Here is a 14,212-nt window from a genome sequence, read left to right as displayed (position 1 = left end):
CTCACAAACAAACTGATAAATAAATAAATAAATGAATGAATAAATAGATAAATAAATTTACAGGGAAGAGAAAAAGATTACACAAGGCCTCTGACAAAAATGATGTGGCCAATTTTTGTATCCATGGTAACTGACTTTTTCAGAGTGTCACCACTTTTGTTTTGGCAGAGGCGCAACCCAGATACATATGGTTTACGTTTTGCGGACGGTGCTGGACTACACGAGTCCCCATTCATAAACAAATGGCCACGCTAACTGCTACAGGGTGCCAGCCACTCATTCACAGACTGATGTACACCGGCTCCACTGATCACACCTACCCAGCACATGCAGCCCAACTGCAGCCAGCTCACTGCTGATGCAACTAATATGGAAATCTTTTAAAGCACACACTGCGAATTAGCTGCACAGCTAACTGAAACCCAGTCCATAAAAGCCTGTAACTGTCAACTTTGCTTAAAAATCTTTTTAGTAAAAAGCGCATTGTTTCCATGACAACAAGACCTGATGGCATGCCACTTTGGGTTGTATTTACTATAATTTTGTATGTGTTTTTAAGAATAGCATTGTGGATTTTATGCTTTTTACATTTTGGGGCACTTACACCAAGTCCTTAAGCCTGATTACCCGGTCACACTCGCACAATTGGCTACCTTACAGCAGTTCCAGTAGCAACATCGACTTGCCTAGTTTTTTAAATGCATTGGCATCTTCATACCAGCTCACACAAGGGCTTATCTGACAATCATCAGGACTTTGACTGACAGGCAAACACAATAGAAATCCACAAAAGTATGATTCACTGTAATGTTTCTATGCAACTAGAAGTAAGCTGGTTGGTAAAGAAAGTAGGTGGGCTGCGTTCAGCCTAATGACTGTATGATGAGCCTACAAGACAAATTTCTGTCTGTTATACAATGATCTTGACTCTTCTTCATTCTTTTCTCAGACTGAGGCACTGCTATAGCAAAGACATTGCATTGTAGCTACAGTACATGGCTTTATATAGACTCAGGAAATGAATCACTGTCAATAAATGGCAACAAAATAAACAGAAATGTATTCAAGGCTCTCTATCTGGAACAGAACGGTGTGATAGCTGGCATTTATCGAGTTATAGATATTCTCACTCTCTCTAGTCGGCCTTTTTACTTTCTCTCCCTCCCTCTCTTGCACTCGCCACCCTCTCTCGCCCACAGAGAGTGGGTGACCTAAAATGAGCTCTCCTACAGACGGCACTGCTTCCTACAGCCAGACAGGGGCAGTATGTAGTATGTAGTACTTGGATCTCAGGCAAGCTTTCGGCTGACTCTCGGGGGTCTACCTTGGCAGTATCATCACCCCATTCAAATGTATAGGCACCTTTGAAAACCACTCATCAAATTGATAGGTGGTTACTTCCTGTCACAGTGCTGATCCCAGTGAAAAGTTCATGAGTGTAGCAGCCAAATCAATTAGTTGAGAGTGATGCACTGCTGTGTCTTTTTCACTTGGCCACACCAGAAATTATCTTTAGCTTGAAAAGGTCAGTCAATAATTGAATAATTAATTGCAAGTAAAGATTTAGAAAGTTTTGAACCTTCAGTGAGAACCCTCTTGATGAAAATCAGCTGTCCTCATTTTCACACCAAAAACCAGTACCATTTTTGGCTGAATTAGGTGAACTAAATATGCATAAATGTGAAAATCTCATTAGGTACAAACTTCCATGCAAAACATTCATCCATGCAAAGTATTCAGCTTGGGGTGGTTATCATAAAATAAATGAGAAAAGTATGTATGAAAAGACAGTAGCAGCTGATCACACTCATATAAAGAAATAATTCAAAATTTGGGAAAATACTGTTGTTCGCTTTTTGAAGCTATTGCCAGCCAAAGACTGGTAACAGGGGGAAACAGCTAGCCTCTGTTCGATTGTAATAAAAGCCACCTACCACCACTTCTAAAGCCATACAAAAATCACAGACTCCAACTTGGGCATCCAAGCATGCACAAGTTGACAATCACAATCGTGATATGGAGGTCACAGACTTCCAACTGCTGCTGCAGCATGGCATCAGGATTGCACACACAGAGAAGCAGACAGTATATTGACCGCCAATATGACCCACCTCAAGTAGAAACCTGCAGCACACACAAATATATAGAAAAGATGTCATCCAATTGATCTGGGGAAGTACACATTTAGACTGTGTTGGTTAATTTGCACTTAAAGCACCAGGGCACACTCTGATACCCAATTATGACAGCTCAGAAATTCACAGTGTTACTGGAAATCCCATTTGAGTGATATATTCTTGGGGTGCTTGGAGTGTACATTGGGTACTTATAGCAATGTGGCTAAAGAGTTGGTGCAATAGAGCGTTTCAATGTTGGAGGCCAAATCAAACTAATTGGCCTAGTCCTCAGAACAATTTAAAATAGCTCATCTTGGGGCTGTAACTTTTTATGGTCTTTCTACTAACAGCATAGCCAGAGGGTGCATTAAATATCTTACTGACAATAACAAAAGCCTGACTGTGAGACTGAAGCATTGTTCATTTTCAGATTGACTGATAAAAGGAAAGACAGCATTACCTCTAAATACAAGATTTACTGAAATGTTTAAAGGTTTGTAGGAACATATTTGCTGTTCAAGGTGGAAAACTGGGAACTGGGCTGTTTTGTTTTGTAGTGTTGGTAAGGCAATTTGTCTGTTTGCACACAGGATCAATGTTAGTGAAATGCTAAATGGAAGTGGGAATGAACATGTGAACCTGCAAATATTTACCACTGAACTATGCCACTCCAATTATGTATTTTTAGGTGCCCTTTGAGCTCCTAAAAGCCACAAGCACACTTGTTTCACTTGTTTTCCATTAACATGAACAGCTTGAAAACTGGGGGGGGGAGTACATGTAATGATTTCAATCAGCAGACTAGTTTAAAAATGTAGTGTTGTTGATTAAACATATTAGATTGGCATAGACTTTATCTGGGGATAATGCTCGATTATGGGGATAAATCCAATAATCAGACAATAGCATAAACTCCCAGCTTGGCCATCAGCCAACTGCTGATGGGGTCTTTATCGTGGTGGTGGTGGGGAATGCTGTTGGTGGATGTTGACATCAGCGGAATGGGTTAATAAAAAAGCACAAAGATCAGTTATTGGCTCCTTTGTGAGTAAGAAAAGGTTGTTGGCTATTTGTTTGGATGATGGGAACCAGTGGGACTATCCTCTTGTATTTTGAAAGTCTTGGAGGGAGCAATTATTGAAAGAGCAAAGCAGAAAGGCTAGAGGGACAGATTGTACATTCAGTTAACTCTGAAACATTATCATTAATCATTTCCCCTTCATCGAAAGTCATCTCAAAAGTCAGCTTATGTTTTTCCTACAGTACACTCGTGCACTGTGGGGGTATATGTGCCACTCAATAATCAGTTGATCATTTGATAAATCAGCTGACAAATAAGTTGATTAAGTGATAAATTGACAAATCAATAAGCTTTTCAAGTAATTTCCTGGCATTAATCAGTTAAGAAATATTCTAATAATGAATCAATGATTTGATAATTAAAAAAATTCATGGTCAGTGTAGTTATAATATTTATAAAATAATAAGTGTTTAATTAGTTTTTATTCATTAATATTCATATAATTTTGTAACCATAAAGTTCTTCATTCATATATCTTTTGTTAAATTATTTCATCCATTGATTTGAACATTTCTTAATTCTTTTATGAAATAATTATTGATTTGTTGATTAATTTTTTAGTCAATCAATTAAATGATGGGCCATCATACTGAATGCTTTGGTGTGTATCTGTTTGTGTACTGTATGTTTTAGCCCGAGTCTCTGTTTGGTCATTTTGTAATCTCATGCGGTCTGATTTTTTGGGATATTTTTCTCCTGAATGGGAAACTTGTCCATCTGCTGTTTCTCCTAAAGGACCACTGAGTGAGTTGGGTGGCTACATCATGCAGTCTTACACACAGACAGAAACACACACACACACACACACCTTTGTAAGATTATGCGGTGGCATTTTCTCGGCACATATGTTCTGGTCAATGTGATCAGTGAAGGCCACATTAACATGGTTGCAGTGGGACTATTTGTGTCTCATAGAGAGCAGCGTGTTTTTCACCTGCTGTGTAATTTTCTGTGACACTTTGTACTCCGATGCCCACTGGCCCAATATTATCCTCGTTACACCAAACCCATGAGAGCACAAACAGGCTGTTATAGACTGTCACATTGTTAGTGTCATTATGGCTCCAATATCTTAGACAGTAATGTCAGTGTGGGGATTTCACTGGTTATGGAAAATGAAAACTAAAGATGCTGTTTATATGAAAAAATGTGTGCAATTATTTTCAAAATAATGTGTTTGTACATGGCACAGTACAAACAATATGTGTGGATTATTTAACTAGGGCTGTGTCTGAAATCCCTCCCTTGTTTACTCATTCACTACTCCCTACATAATGGACTCTCAATAGTTTACTCAATAATGAGCAGTAAATTGAGATTTCATACACTTACTTATCAGCACAACTGTAATTTTCGCATCTACGAAATGCAGCGTTTGGTATTAGAAAGGGTTTTTTTTTGTTCCATTGTGCAATTTATGAGGGTCTATATACAGTAGTGGATACTTTTACACACTCAGTACTCGGACAATCAAATAGAATGGTGGACAGTAAATGTAGTGCATTTAGTATATAGTAAATAGAGAGTGATTTCAGACACAGCCTTGATGTCCATTTTGTTAAAATCAGGGCAGCAGTTGATGGAGCATTTGTCCTTGTTAAATCTCTCACAGTGCTATATTTGTAGATATTTAAAAGTGGGTAATGGAAATTTTACACTTTTGTTTTAATTCCTCAAATGTGCAGAGCCTGTCGTTGTTATAGAGATCAATAATCTTGGTAAGTGCCCTTTCAGCAAATTTTTTAAATTCAGGCTTGAAAGTGCCAGGTTTAAAGTGGGCATTCCCCCAAACTGGAGAGAACTGGAACAGTTGTAATGTTATTCCTAAAAACCTTTGCACGTGAAACCCAACAGCAATTGTATTCATTATAAAAGGTATTTAGATCTTTAGATCTTTTTTTATCTGACAAGTTGTTTGGAGCGTAAGCATATATACTGTATATAAAGGCAAAGCAGATGTTAAATCTCAGTTGTGTTCAGTGTGAAAATGCCAAATCCTGTCTGACTGAAGTCTCCTACTAAACATGCTGATATACACACACAGAATATACACAGCAATTAAGTAATTAGTTGGGTTGAATTCTCATGTGAAACAGCAACATATACAGAAATGTGTGTTTGTTAGTGATTGTGTCATGCCTACATGAGGTGAACTGACTCCAGCTGTGTCTTGACTTTATCTCTGACTTTCTCCAGCTGCTCCTGGCAACACCTAATCATTTACTATTCCCATGCTAATCAATCATGTGCCAAATTCAGTGTTGCGTGTGTGGGGGGCATGTAAAATTTGCTAAAGAAATACATGTGGTAGTTCCCTCTTCTCTGTATCCTGATTGTGATTGTTGTTGCCTGTATATTTCTGCCACTGGCAACACCACTCAGAGGCGTAGGTGGACTGACCATCATGAGTGCCCAACTGGGACCTGAAGGCCAGCAGTGAGCTGAGAGAGACCCATGCCTTCCCCATAGAAAGAAAGAGAGAGAGCGTGGGATGTGGGGGTTATTGAGTGCATCACTGGTCCATGATTCTCCCTTTCCAACTATTGTTTAGTTGCTGCAAATAGAAAATAATATATGACTGATGGATATGAAAATGTTAAAAAATTCAAAGGCACTCTGTAAAAATCTGAGGAAAATTTGGCCGTTTCCAATTAGTACACATAGCCAGATTTCTTCAGTTTCTACCAAACTTAACCCACATTTGTGTGGAACTTCAGACTTTAGGGACTTTGACCCCAGCTAGTTTTTGAACTTTTGGCTGCCTGCCTGGTCCCTTGGTTTTGTTTGCCTCCACTGACTGCCTACCTGTTGCTGACCTTTGTCTTTTCACTGGTAATCTTCTTACTACTCCTACCTACTGATTCTGCTTCTGGGTCTCACTCCAGAATTGTTACAGTGATGTGTACATCAATAAGGCTGTAAAATTTGCCAAAAAAATCAAAAGTAGTGTCGTTTAGTCTAAGAATGTACTGTATATTGATTTTCATCCATCCTCTGCTGGGATCTGAGACCCTGTCCACCAGTTGCCCTCAGTGTGTTCCAGCCTTTTCCAGTCACTAGATCCTCCACCTGTCTGCATACCCGTACCTTATTACCCGATCAGCCCTACACTATATTTTACATGCCCAGTAATTCGAATCATATTCCAGATTGTCTATTGCAACCTACCACAGCTAGTTTTTGGACTTTTGGCTGCCTGCTTGATCCTCTCTGCCTGCTTTTGTACTACTACTCCTACCTGTTGAGTTTGCTTGTGGGTCTCACTCCAGATCTGTTACATAACCCAAATAAAATAAATTTTGAGGCTCCAAAATTAAGATGTTTAGGGGGCAGAGCATGGAAACAATAGCGAGAGTAATGTAGATTAGTATATTTATGTACTGCTGTGATTTTAGACACTGCCATCCCTGTTGCCTTCCGCGTATTCCAACCTTTTCCAGTCACCTGATTTCCACCCGTCCGATAACCTGAACCTCATTACCCCATCAGCCCCACAGTATATACGTATATATGCCTAGTAATTCTAGTCATTTTCCAGGATGTCTAGTGCAGCCTTGTTTCCTGTATCTACCTACTTGCCTGTGTTAGTGACTTTGAACCCAGCTAGTTTTTGGAACTTTGGCTGCCTGCCTGGTCCCTTCTGGTCTTGTTTGCCTCCGCTGACTGCCTACCTGTTGCTGAGCTATATCCTGCCTTTTGACTAGTAAAGCCTGCTTTTGTACTACTACTCCTACCTGCTGATCCTGCTTCTTGCTTAAGTCTCTCTCCAGAATCGTTACAGTGATGACCTAAATGTAGGGGCAAAGAGCATGGAAACCACACCAACAATGATAGACTAATATAGTACAGTATAGTCTAAGAATGTACTATTGTACTGATTTCCATCCATCCATCTATCCATTCACCACTCATCTGGGTCCAGGTCGTGGTGACAGCAGGCTAAGCAAGGTAGCCCAGTCATCTGTCTCCCCCGCCTTGTCCTCCACTTCCTCCGGGGGATTGATTTTCAATCTTTATTTAACCTTTAGTTGTCATATACCGCCTATAGACTACAATATCTTATGGCTAATAAATTATTTAAGTTAATATAACATGTATGACACCATAAAACAAATTCTTGTGAAGGGTTCACTTTTGTTTGAGGTATTTTTCCAACCAAAATTTTTTAGCTACATGTGGTATTTGTGGCTTCTACACAGTGAAGTAGGAGCTTATAAAGAGCACTGGAGGATAGTATTATATCCTTCCTGTTTTACTGCAGGCTGTTAAGGTTAAATACAAAATAATCCAAACTCAGCCAAATGTTAAATTTCACATTAAGATTCATCACCCGTTAAGATTATTAAAATGCCATGTTTATTTCAAGCAATCTATTTAAAAAATAGATTATACAATATCTTTGTAGACCATATAGGTATACAGTTTCAATGTTTCCACAGTGTGAATGGCAGAGTGTGGAGTTACTGCAGGTCTGTTGAAGTCAGCCCTTCTGAATATAAATTTGTAGAAGTTGCCTGCTCACAAGGCATCAATATGCAGAGCAAGAGAAAGCAATTTGATAAATTACAGCTGTACATCTTCCACATATTATGTATAATATGAATAAATGGCTCAAATTTCAGCACAATTAGTCAAACATCCAAGTCTGCCAAGTCTGAGGCCACAGGTGTCCCCTCTGCCACGTGTCTCTGCTTTGTGTCTAAATAGGAAAATATCAACTATGGGTGGACTGCCCACTTTCCTCTATTTAAAAAGATCTTAAATTGTAATTTAGTGTCATCTAATAGGCTTATGAGATGCAGTGGCTTTCATATAAATTCCATTTTTGTGTTTTTGTGTTATCTCCATTCCACAGCACCATCCCAATGTGAAAGCATGATCTCACAACCAAGTGGTTCCTGATGATCAAATAATCACCTGCTGTGCAGAAAACAGCATGATAATCTCATCTCTGTTGCCCCTTTGCTCTCGTATACTCGAGAGTGGAGTAGATCTAAAGCAGCACTAAGCGAAATCCTTGGTCTGTTGTGTTTTCAAAACACCCAGAAGGAAGAGATGTTAAATTCTTTAAGCTGTAACATTATGTTTAGCAGCAATTTAAAGAAATACTCTCACAACCTGGTAGATTTGGTCTAACGAATGTTTTGACTGTGGAGAAATACCACAGAATTTTTATAAATGAAAGCCTATTTCCAAAACCTGGAGAGAAGACAAATATTTCCACTTTGCATTACTGCTTTGCATTTTTATCTGTACACTATAATCAATCAATCAAATATCATCTAGTGATGGGAGGTTGCCATTCAGTAAAAAACAAAGCTGAATTGTCACATAAATATAACATTAATGTTGCTGTAAAGCTACTGGACATCCCCTACATCTACTGTACTCTCCTCCCCTCTGAAGGTTCCTGATGCTCAAGACAAAATGACTCATAACTTAATTTATTCCCTGGAGCCAACCACACTTTAATAAGCTACTGGTGTGAATTAGAAGCCCTATGAAGTTTGCACAGATTAAAAAAAAATTATTTACAAAAATATTTTGTATTGGCTGATGATGGGCATCATTGTACATTGGATCTTGTTATGTTATAAACTGTCTCTGCTTGTGGTTGATGAATCCTATTATTTTTTTTTTTATGTTTGTTTTACCATTTCCATCTTTATTGGACTGTTGAACAGTGTCAACATAGACAGGAAAAACAATGAGAGAGGGGTATGACATGCAACAGAGATCCACAGCCGAAATCAAAGCAGGGACATTGTGGTTATATGGTAAATCATCATTTCTCCATATAACTGTATGTTTTTTGTTTTTTTAGAATTTTGGTATACTAAAACACAGTGTAACCATTTTAATCAAAGTGGAGAGCATACATTTAAATTTTTTATGTGATTTTAAATATTTTAGTGAATATTGTACTGATAAGCTAAATGCTGGGATAATTGATCACATTAATTTGATCAAATTCTCTCGCCCCCATTAAATGTATGTCCATTTTGTCTGACATGATTGTAGCTTACCAGTATTGTATATGCTAATTACCACATGTTGATATGTTCTGTCTAAGGCAGTTTAGTATGTTTTGTGCAGCTATGTCATAACTGCAACATATTGCCCATATACTACCTATCAAAATCCAAACCAGATTTCATACAACATACTTTTATGTTTTGTATATGCAAGGTGACTATCACATGCTTTGTTTTATATATGGTAGTGTAGTGCTCCTTGTGTATTGTACTGTATATGAGCTGTATGCTATTTACTAAATTTATAGTGGAGGTGTATAGTACTAGACTAGCAAAGAAGAGTATAAAAATATTTTTCCATAGGTCCACACGTGGCGATAATGTTTATTTTTTTAATTAAGTCATGTTTTTAACAAAAGTGGGTTTTGCTGTCTCTTGTACATATTTGGATTAATATCCTGCATTGCTTGATTTTCCCTGACACAAATATTTTACATTCCTGTCCTGTACGGCTCCTATAATTCATTACGTACATCCATAAATACAATCTGCTGCTATACATTCCTCTGACATTCTATCTAATATTCCACAAATGCAGGTTCTGACTATTTATCATTGTCAACAAGCCCTTACTCACCCCTCTCTCACAAACACACACACACGCAGACAAACAAACATAGGAACACACACCCTTACTATATCCATCCTGGGGTGGGTGTGGTGACTGTGGATTCTGCAGGTTGGGTCCATGCTTGTACCATTGCTGAGCTGTTTGGTTGGCATAATCTGGACTGTGGATAAAAGACAGATGCACAAAAGTAGCATTTTTGTGAGTGACAGGAACACATTCACTGTAGTTTTGAGTGCAACAGCAGTCAGGTGTGTCTCTGAACAGGCAGGGGTTCAGCATGTGACTCAAGGACACTTCAGCAGCAGCAGGGATTATTTGAAACTGATGGACACACAGCAGGGCCCTCGCTACTCCGGCAGCCCTGCTATCCTCCACGATCCAGCCTATCCAGGTGGAGCCTCCATTAAGTGGATGTGGATGGATGTACCCTACTGCTTTTCTGTTTTTCCAACACTCTGTTTCTCTATCTATCTATCTATCTATCTATCTATCTATCTATCTATCTATCTACACATGTGTATTTCCTCTCTCTTGCTCTCTTAAACACACAGACAAAGACACACATGCACAGGTCTCTCTGTCCCAGTGGGAGCTTTCTACAGTCACCCTCTGACCTGCTGCAGAGACCGAGTGTCTCGGAGCAGCTGTTCCAGCTCCAGACTCAGCTGATTCCTTCAGGAAAAAAACTAATGTTAGCGATCCGCTCACTGATCTGCTGCCTGCTGTCCGACCAGCAGAGTCTGGTAGTGGGAAACCTCACGACTGCATCCATTTCAAACTCAGAAGCAGTAAGCCTCACCTCACTAGTATTTGCATTTTTGTTTTTCATCTGTTCATTTTAAAGTATAGGCTACTTACATTTTATCTCTTCGTTTCAATTATCTCTGACATTTCTCTTCTCTGATATTTCTTTTCTCAAATAACAATGCAGGTCTAGCTTGACATATTTTTTTTGCAACATTGCAACATTTTTCCTGCAGAAACATCACCACCTTCCTGAAACAAGGTTTCGCTGTATATGTTATTCAAAAAGAGTAGCTTGTGCCTGCAGGATGAAGCCATTACTTTCCTTGAATGATTCACCGAGCCCAGAGTTGGACAGGGGCCCTGGGACATGCCAAGCATTATAGATATTTACTGTTTCAGGGCCCTAAGCAAGTACAGTTTCTAGCAGCAACTCCTGGTTGCAACACTGCCTTCAAAAAAAAAAAAAAATTAATAATAGCTACCACCCTGTAGCTCTATAAAAACACAACAGAACCATAGAGAAAGAAAGAAGTTATACCCTCTGCTATCATTCATCTAATCAAGATGTTCTCAACCTTTTTGGCTTATCACCCCTTAAAATGAAGTCATGCCTTGCTACCCCGTGTCACAGGTCACATACATTTAATGGACTGTGACAGATTTTTCCCCTTGTTTTTTTTAGAGTGAAGAAGTAAAATGAATTAGTAATTTACAAGGGGAAAAAAAAACAATTAGAGGAAAGTCAGAAAAATAAGTTTCTGAGCAGACACGTGTTTTTTGCTTTCCTATTCTGTTAATCTTCTTACAACCCCTTTAGATTTATCTTGCAACCTCTTCAGGAAGTCTTGACCTGCAGATTGGGAACCACTAATTATTCTAATTGACTAAAAGAGAGATAGGCCTAAAGTTTTGGATTATTTAATGCACATCAGTAGTTGTTTTCAAACAACTTTTTAAGTAGCCTACTAATTGATCACGTTGCTGTTTGTGGGCAAAACATGTTAGCAGTGCCCTGGTTTTGGTTAGAAAACAAGCTGGCAGGCTGGAGATCTGCCTGCACTCCACTGACCAAGACTTCGGCTGCCAGCTGCAGAGTGCAGGCCATAACACAGTATATGAAATGTACCCAAAACACTACAAATGTGCCTATTGGTTGAAGTCTAGGTAAGTCACTGTTTCAGGAACAGCTCTAAAAATAGCTCAAACGTAGCCAAAGGCTTATTTTTCTAAAAAAAAAAAAAAAACCCACACACAGCGAGGTCTTGCATCGTGGCTCTCCACAGTTGGTTGAATATCAAAGCCAAAACCTGTTTTTGATACGGGCGACCAGCCGGTGATGTTGGGGGAGACGGCAAGGTCATCTGGGTTATGGAGTGAATCCAGTGGAGATGCAGCAGTTTGTGGCTCTCTGCTGTTTGTTTGCTGTCAGGCGGGTCCATCTGGCGGGCAACAGAAGGACTGCTCCTGTGGAGACGGTAACTGTACATTTTAGTGTTGTAGCTCTCTCCTTCATTTGTTATGCTCGGTTTACCCCTTGAGCCATCTCATGACACACTTTCCCATCGTGTTCAGTCCGGGTGAGAGGAAATGTTACATATCTAAAGCCCTAACCTTAGCTATACACTAAACCTCCGGACAAGTCAGTAGTGGAGGGAAAGCCAACTTTTCCCCCCGCAAAATAACGCCAAGTTATGGCTACCTCTGTTCTTTAACTTTGCTAACGTTAACTACCAACTTAAGCTAGGCTATATCATTCAACCGTTAGCCGAGGAGGGCAGAGTTTGTAAGGCTAAAACATATAAATATTTACGTGTAATTAATTAATTACTTTAATTTGCCTTACGTTTACCCATCTTGTTTATTTACCACTACGTACATCAGTGTGTATGACCGACACTGCCCACCCGCGGTGCTCATCAGCTCTCACCGGAGTGTGTGGAACTCAAGCCCCCGGCCGGCCATCGAAGAATAGCGGTCGTTAAATATTCATCCTCCGTTCCCGGTGGCACACTTTTCCTCTCTACTGACCGACCCCTGCAGCTCTGAGCCCCGCCAGAGCAGCAGCAGAGGTGAGGAACTGTGTGAATGGTTAAGATTTTTTTTTTTAATTGAACGGGATTTGTTTTAATTTTTGGTGTTTTCTATTTTTCCTGGGGAACAGAGAGGATGGGGAAACGTGACTACGGAGCTCCAGTGACGTGATGCATGTTGGGTGTGCCGGAAGAAAGGTAGGTCTCTGGGTGCGTCCACACATAAACTGTACAGTCTATCCGTTTGCCTGCACACTTTGGTTAATCTACTTCTCTCCTGCATGATAAACGTTTCTCCTGGATTTAGACTACCTGATATATCTCCTTGCCACTCATTACAAGACTATATTAAATCATGAAAAACAATGCAAAATGGTTGGGTAATTGCATTGTGTTGTGCAAGCTTTACACTTGCTGCAGGCCTGTAAACTTACCTGATCCAACCAACTCCAAACTATAAGGAGTGCTGCAGGTGTAATGCTGGTCCACTAGATAGCAGCAGATTACTGTGTGTGTGTGTGTGTGTGTGTGTGTGTGTGTGTGTGTGTGTGTGTGTGTGTGTGTGGGATGTGTGTGTGTAAAGTGACAAATATGGTCTACTGCTCCCCCTCAGGGCCTGAATGCTCTTGATGAGCCTCATCAAGTCCACCTCTGTCATAAGTCTGCTTTTCTCTCCCGGGCATATATCCCAGTTTCTCTGTTTTCTCTCTTCTCTACAAATTCTATCAAAAGATGGAGGACCACCTGCCAGCAGCGATTGCTTTGGGAAGAGGGAGACTGGCTGCAACTCAGAGCTTTTCATGTTTGATAAAGTCTTTTCATTCTGCTTCAAAGGCAGATGTACGGTTAGAGACTAACCGTGGGAAATCCAGGAAAAAATACTCTTTCATCACGCTTTCCGTCTTTTTAATGCACATGTGCACCCACTCAAAGACATAACTCTGCATAAACACACTGTGCACATATGCACACACACATATGCTCTTTGCTGGTTGGTAATGATCAGATAGACTTACACACCAAGACCAAAAGATCAGGATCTGGCAACCCAACACCCATACCCTGTAACAGGACAGATCTGGCAATCCGACCCCTTCCCTCTGGAAGAGGAATAATTTGGTTGATGGCACTAATAATCACAGCCCTGTCACCGATCCTTCACTGGCTGTGTGTGTGTGTGTGTGTTTGAGAGAGTCTGTTATTGATACCTAGAGCGAAGACGTCACATATCAAACAAGTGGGTGTTTCTCCTGCCTCCGCTCCTTCTCCTGCTGTTACGTATGTGGAAGTAGGTTGGTGGCTGCCTGCATTGCATCTTCACTAATACACACACATACACACACACCTGACAGTCTATGTTACTCTGGAAAAAGAGGAGCAGTAGATTTAAGGTCAGATAGCATAAAGGTGTGTCTATATGACTTCTCTCATATGTACAGAATAATGATACATAATGATGATGAACAGAATGATACAGAAATAAGAGGTAGTTAATTATTGGATATTTGCAGATTTGATGACATCTTACTGCCAGTCAGGCTTATCTTCTGCATTCCATGTCTGTCTCTCTTTCTTTCTCTCTCTCTCTCTTTCTCTCTCGACCTTTTGTATTATTTATGCCCCGCCCCCTC

At 39.9% G+C, this 14,212-nt stretch overlaps 2 protein-coding genes across 13 annotated transcripts in view; one reads left to right on the top strand and one right to left on the bottom strand.

The window, feature by feature from the left end:
• grin2ab (glutamate receptor, ionotropic, N-methyl D-aspartate 2A, b) overlaps window positions 1-12,612 on the bottom strand; it is a 108,627-nt gene extending 96,015 nt beyond the window's left edge. The window contains exons 1-3 of one of the 7 annotated variants that reach the window (XM_044190184.1): window positions 12,479-12,612; window positions 11,801-12,015; window positions 9,864-9,964 (exon numbers count right to left, since the gene is read on the bottom strand). In XM_044190184.1, coding sequence (XP_044046119.1) covers window positions 9,864-9,964; window positions 11,801-12,015; window positions 12,479-12,513 — 351 coding nt within the window. In that variant the 5' untranslated portion in view covers window positions 12,514-12,612. Of the gene's footprint in view, window positions 1-9,863; window positions 9,965-11,800; window positions 12,031-12,427 lie in introns of those variants that run through there. The other 6 variants (XM_044190183.1, XM_044190181.1, XM_044190182.1 and 3 more) reach the window with 6 other exon arrangements.
• Window positions 12,483-14,212, top strand: part of myo15ab (myosin XVAb) — a 50,113-nt gene continuing 48,383 nt past the window's right edge. For all 6 annotated transcript variants that reach the window (XM_044190176.1, XM_044190177.1, XM_044190178.1 and 3 more), the window contains exons 1-2: window positions 12,483-12,620; window positions 12,713-12,779. The gene's annotated coding sequence lies outside the window, so the exon portion shown is untranslated. The remainder of the gene's footprint in view (window positions 12,621-12,712; window positions 12,780-14,212) is intronic.

Source organism: Siniperca chuatsi, linkage group LG3 (genome assembly GCF_020085105.1).
Source record: "Siniperca chuatsi isolate FFG_IHB_CAS linkage group LG3, ASM2008510v1, whole genome shotgun sequence".
Lineage (NCBI taxonomy): Eukaryota > Metazoa > Chordata > Actinopteri > Centrarchiformes > Sinipercidae > Siniperca > Siniperca chuatsi.
The sequence above is the reverse complement of the archived record's forward strand: the minus strand, read 5'-3'. Positions and strand labels throughout refer to the sequence as shown.